The following is a 6,000-nucleotide window of genomic DNA, read 5'->3' on the forward strand; positions in this document are numbered from 1 at the left end:
GCCTCTCTAGGCTGGCATTAACATGCGTTGTGTGTTCAGAATGTGTGTTTACCCTTTTCCAACACAATATTTCAAGCATCCCGCTTCCTACAATTTAAGATGACATATTAAAGGGAAAGTTCACCTTAGAATGAAATCTATTTGAGTTTCTTTCTTCTGCTGGACACAGTTTATTTATTTGTTATTTATTTGTTTCCAGTTTATTTGTTTATTTGTTTATTATATCAGAAGTAGGCCTGTCACGATATCTATTGTACGATATATTGCACCAAAATATATTACAATAAATTATATTATTGTCATTTTAAGACCAATTTATTCCACACTTTATAATGCCACAATGATAAGATAATAGGGGTGTAAGGGTTTACAGTTGATCTGCGATTCATACGGATCACAACCCACAGTTCGAAACACGTGACCTGTGGATTAATATAGATTTCTTTACTTGTAGATTAATCCTAAATTTGCAACAATCGCAAAGAGATCGCCTCTCACGTCGTTCAAATCACATGTATGAAAGCATTCAGGCGTTCCTATTAAATATAATGATGATGGAAGAAGTTGTGGTGGGTTATTCGGGATGTGGTGGGTTTCTCAGGTTATTAAAGGTGTTTTCTGTCACTACTTGTTTAGCCTGCATTAATGCATTTTGTGTTAGCTGCACGATTAATAGTTAAAAGATCGGGATCTCAACACCCACGCAACAAATTATAAACGATGGTGATTTGCATGTTTATTAATCCTAAGAGATTCAGTCTTTAGTCTTTTGAGTTAGTTATGAAGTTACAAACAGTCAAATAACACAGAAGTACTGGGAGAGTGGCTTATAGTTTAGATAAAACCACTGATGTTTATGGTAAAGATTAAAATCACCGTCATATGCATTTAACGACGCTCAAAAAGGAAAGTTGCAGGCAGCAATTACATTATTTAACCAATAGGTGGCGACAACCAGCCATCAAGAACATGCCACTGAACAATTCTTCAAAAATGATCCATCTAGCAATGAAAAAGTTTTATGAGTGAAAAACTGAATCATTTATTGAAAATGAGACTAAAAATAAACATGGTTTGTACAAATTATAATGTTAGATTTCTACATTTAGCATTATCAGCAACAGTAGTAGTAACAGTGAATTTTTCACAGCACTGAATATTTTACCATTTATTTTTATTCAGCTGATTCTTTCTTCATTTTATTTTTTATTAAATCACAGCTTCTATGTTCTTGTAGTGCTGTTTTTGTAATTAAAGCAAAGCAAATTACATTTGTCTCCTCTTTTTGGCTGATCCAAAAATGGCCCGATAGGTGACTAAAACTAATGTGATCCGAACCGTGAGATTTGTAATCCGTTACACCACTACAAGATCATATCATCATAATGCAAGAGCACTCTTCCAAAGAACACATCATATTTTATTCTTAAGAATATTTCATTTAATTATAGTAATTTAACTATTTAATAATCAGGCACTGGAATCAGAATGTGAAACTCGTATCTTAAATAAATAATAATAAACGTTAACAAAAAGTAACAGAGGCTGCAATATCTGCTTGCAGATCTATTTTCAGTCGTTAGACACCCATATTAAAATATACTACAGTAAGTACTATAGTGTTTTTTTTAACCATACTGACACTGACACCTCCAATAGAGATGTTGCACAGTCAGCTAAAATGTTGCTAGAATTGTTTTTTATGTATGGGTGATAGATATATTACATCACCAAAAATGATTGAGGTCATGTCCACGTGTTGTGCGATAAGTCAATATATTGATTATTGTGACAGGCCTAATAGGAAGCACTTGCACTAAGCATTCTCTGCTGAAAACAAAAGAAGATACTTTAAAGAATGCTTGTTGATGGTACTATTTAGCTTATTTTATTGATTTTTCTAATAGCAGCATTTTTCTAAATATCTTCTTTTGTTTTCAACAGAAGAAAGAAACTGGTAAAGGTTTAAAACGATCAGGTTATTTTCATTTATAGGTGAATAATCCCTTTAAGAGTATTTCTAAATTTAAGTTTTTTTATTAAGGGAATGCTTTAATTTGCAAACTAATAAACCACAATTTATTTTGTTATTGAAGATATGTCAAAAATGGCATGTTAAATAAATTGGAGTAATCCAGTTAAATAATTTAGGGATCAAAAGTAGTTGATTAACAGTGATCAACTCAATATCAAGTGATATGTACTGTAGATGCATGTTAATGCCAGGTGTAATGGGGCCAGGATGACAAGAGATTCCCATTTTGACTTCAATATGACCAAAACAACATTTCTTCAGCAATACACACTGCCTTCCATCCTGAGAGTTTTTGTCTTGTTTCTACAGTAGTTCAAATATCTAAAAATCCTTGAATCACCCTTCAAATCAAATTTAATAATGGCGGCACGGTGGCTCAGTGGTTAGCACTGTCGCCTTACAGCAAGAAGGTTGCTGATTCGAGTCCCGGTTGGGCCAGTTGGCATTTCTGTGTGGAGTCTGCATGTTCTCCCCGTGCTGCCGTGGGTTTCCTCTGGGTGCTCCGGTTTCCCTCACAGTCCAAACACATGCGCTATAGGGAAATTGAATTAACTAAATTGCTCATAGTCTATGAGTGTGTTTGTGAATGTGAGAGTGTGTTCTCCAGTACTGGGTTGCAGATGGAAGGGTATCCGCTGTATACAACATATGCTGGAATAGTTGGCGGTTCATTCCGTTGTGGTGACCGCTGATAAATGAGTGAATAAGCTGAAGGAAAATGAACGAATGAATGTATAATTTAATAATAATAATTAAATAAATAGGACAGTGTTCCCCTAAAAATGAAAATGTATTCACTATTTACTCACCCTTAAGTGGTTACAAACCTTAATGAGTTTCTTTGTTCTCCTCTGTTAAACACTAAAGAAGATATTTTGAAGAACGCTAAAAACCTGTAACCACTGATTTCTATAGTAAGAAAAATAAATACTATGGAAGTCACTGGTTACAGGTTTTCAGCATTCTTCAAACTATCTTCTTTAGTGTTTAACAAGAAAGAAAGTCATACGGTTACATATAAAAGAAAGTCAGGTTGTCACTAACCTTTAGGAGTTTTGTTCTTCTCTTTTATTAAAGACTAAAGAAGATATTTTGAAGAAAGATAAAAACCTGTAACCATCGACTTCCATACACTGAAAATAATGATCCACTGGATTTACTACATTTTTTTGTTAAAGTAAGTGGTTGCAAACAATTTATACGGGTTGAATTTAAACAAACAAATGAAAACGAACATTCCTAAATTTAATTTGTTTAAATGCATGACATATAAAGGGTTTGCAACAACTTTTTTTTCAGTGTAGTAGGAAAAACAAATACTATGGAAGTCAATGGTTACAGGTTTCCAGCATTCTTCAAAATATCTTCTTTAGTGTTTAACAGAAGAAAGACATATTGTTACAAACCCTTGAGTTTCTTTCTTCTTTTCTGTTAAACACTAAAGCAGATATTTTGAAGAAAACTAAAAACCTGTAACCATTGACTTCCATACACTGAAAAAAATGATTCATTGGATTTACTCATTTTTAGGTGAGTGGTTGCAAACAATTAAATTGGGCGGAATTTCAACAAACAAATTAAGTTGAACGTTTACATTCCGCCCATATAAATTGTTTGCAACAATTTTGGAAAAAAGGCGACGCAGTGGCGCAGTAGGTAGTGTTGTCGTCTAACAGCAAGAAGGTCGCTCATTCGAGCCTCGGCTGGGTCAGTTGGTGTTTCCGTGTGGAGTTTGCATGTTCTCCCTGTGTTTCGCGTGGGTTTCCTCCGGGTGCTCCGGTTTCCCCCACAGTCCAAAGAAAGGTGGTACAGGTAAATTGGGTAGGCTGAATTGTCCGTAATGTAAGAGTGTGTATGGATGTTTCCCAGAGAAGGGTTGCAGCTGGAAGGGCATCCGCTGCATAATACATGTGCGGGATAAGTTGGCGGTTCATTCCGCTGTGTTGACCCCAGATTAATAAAGGGACTAAGCCGAAAAGAAAATGAATGAATGAATTTTGCTAAAAACTTTTTGTTTCACTGTAGCAGGAAAAACAAATACTATGGAAGTCAATGGTTACAGGTTTTCAGCATTCTTCAAAATATCCTTTTAGATTAACAGAAGAAAGAAACTCATATTGTTACAAACCTTTGAGTTTCTTTATTCTCTTAAGTTAAACACTAAAGCAGGTAATTTGAATAAAGCTAAAAACCTGTAACCATTGACTTTCATACACTGAAAAAAAATGATTAATTGGATTTATTAAAAAAAATAATAATTTTTTCAGTGGTTGCAAACAATTTATACGGGCTGAATTTAATCAAACCAATTAAGTTGAACATTACTAAACTTAATTTGTTTAAATTCAGCCCATATAAATGGTTTGCAACAATCTTTTTTTCGGTGTAGTAGGAAAAACAAATATTATGGTTACAAAGTCAATGGTTACAGGTATTCAGCTTTCTTCAAAATATCAATTTGTTACAAACCTTTGAGTTTATTTCTTCTCTTCTGTTAAACACTAAAGCAGACAATTGACTTAGTAGAAAATAGTAGAAAAAAACAATCCTATGGAAGTCAATGGCTACAGGTTTTCAGCATTCTTCAAAATATCTTCTTTAGCGTTTAACAGAAGAAAGAAACTCCTAAAGGTTTGAAACAAGTAAAAGGTTAGTAAATTATGATTTTTATCTAGACAAAAGCTTCTTGCTTTTGGTATTTTTAGATATTTGAACTATAAACATGACAAAAACTCTTTATTTTTTTTTGCAGTGTAGTCACATTTAATGAATTGCATCTGGAATCCAAACTGGAATAAATACTGCACATCCCAGGAGGAGATACTACTTAAAGCGGTGGCGTACAGAAGCTTTTGCATGGCTTTCTCACAGGATTGATGTTGGCAACAAGAACAAAATAAATAAACAAAATAAACTTCAAACTAAATTGTTCAAACTAGTGACTCTCAGTGGCACCAGCCGCACTCCTCCGTCCCCTGCTCCGCTCAGTCATGTGCTCACCTTGTCATCCTGCGCGTCTGGCTGGAGGAGGCTGTGCTGCTGGATGGCCATTGGTGGAGGAAGAGGCACAGCGTCCGCTCCTTCCTCTCCCTCTTCCTCTCCACAGCTCTGCATCCCTGAAGAGGAGGATTTGGAGAGCGTGCCGCTGCTCAGACCCTCATTACGCACCCTCTGTACAGGAGAAGATGTGCAAATGATAAAATGATATTTTTTCTTATAATTTCATTTCCTTCCCTTTTAACATCTTTCCGAGTTCAAAACTCATACACAATTTAGAGTGAATGTGCATTCAATACCCATAACACTCAATGCCCATAACACTCACACTCAACATTAAATAATCACATATATACAATTGAAGTCAGAATTATTAGCCCCCTTTGAATTTTTTCTTTTTCAATTATTTCAAATATGATGTTTAACAGAGCAAGGAAATTTTCACAGTCTCAGTAATTCAGTTATTAGAAATAAGTAATTAAAACTGTTATATTTTCCCACCAATTTCAGTTTAATGGAAAGAAGAACTTTCTTTCTACAAATTTCTAAACTTCATAGTTTATAACTGATTTCTAATAACTGGTTTATTTTATCTTTGCCATGATGACAGTAAATAATTTTTGACTAGATATTTTTCAAGATACTTCTATACAGCTTAAAGTGACATTTAAAGGCTTAACTAGGTTAATTAGGCAAGTTATTGTATAACAATGGCTTGTTCTGTAGACAATTAAAAACAATATTGATTAAGGAAGCTAATAATTTTGACCTTAAAATGGTTAAAAAAAAAATTTAAAACTGCTTTTATTCTAGCCGAAATAAAACAAATAAGACTTTCTCCTGAAGAAAAAAAATGATAGGAAATACTGTGAAAAAGTCCTGGCTTTATAATAAGTTGGGAAATATTTGAAAAAGAAACAAAAAAATTCACAGGAAGGCTAATAATTTTAACTTCAACAGCATATACA

The 6,000-nt window shown here is 34.0% G+C and overlaps 1 protein-coding gene across 7 annotated transcripts in view; it reads right to left on the reverse strand.

Annotated features, from left to right (window-relative positions):
* trioa (trio Rho guanine nucleotide exchange factor a) overlaps nucleotides 1-6,000 on the reverse strand; it is a 235,153-nt gene that overhangs the window by 42,475 nt on the left and 186,678 nt on the right. For all 7 annotated transcript variants that reach the window (XM_056479284.1, XM_056479283.1, XM_056479282.1 and 4 more), the window contains one exon: nucleotides 5,036-5,206. In XM_056479284.1, coding sequence (XP_056335259.1) covers nucleotides 5,036-5,206 — 171 coding nt within the window. The remainder of the gene's footprint in view (nucleotides 1-5,035; nucleotides 5,207-6,000) is intronic.

This window comes from Danio aesculapii, chromosome 19, assembly GCF_903798145.1.
Source record: "Danio aesculapii chromosome 19, fDanAes4.1, whole genome shotgun sequence".
In the NCBI taxonomy this organism is placed as follows: Eukaryota; Metazoa; Chordata; class Actinopteri; order Cypriniformes; family Danionidae; genus Danio; species Danio aesculapii.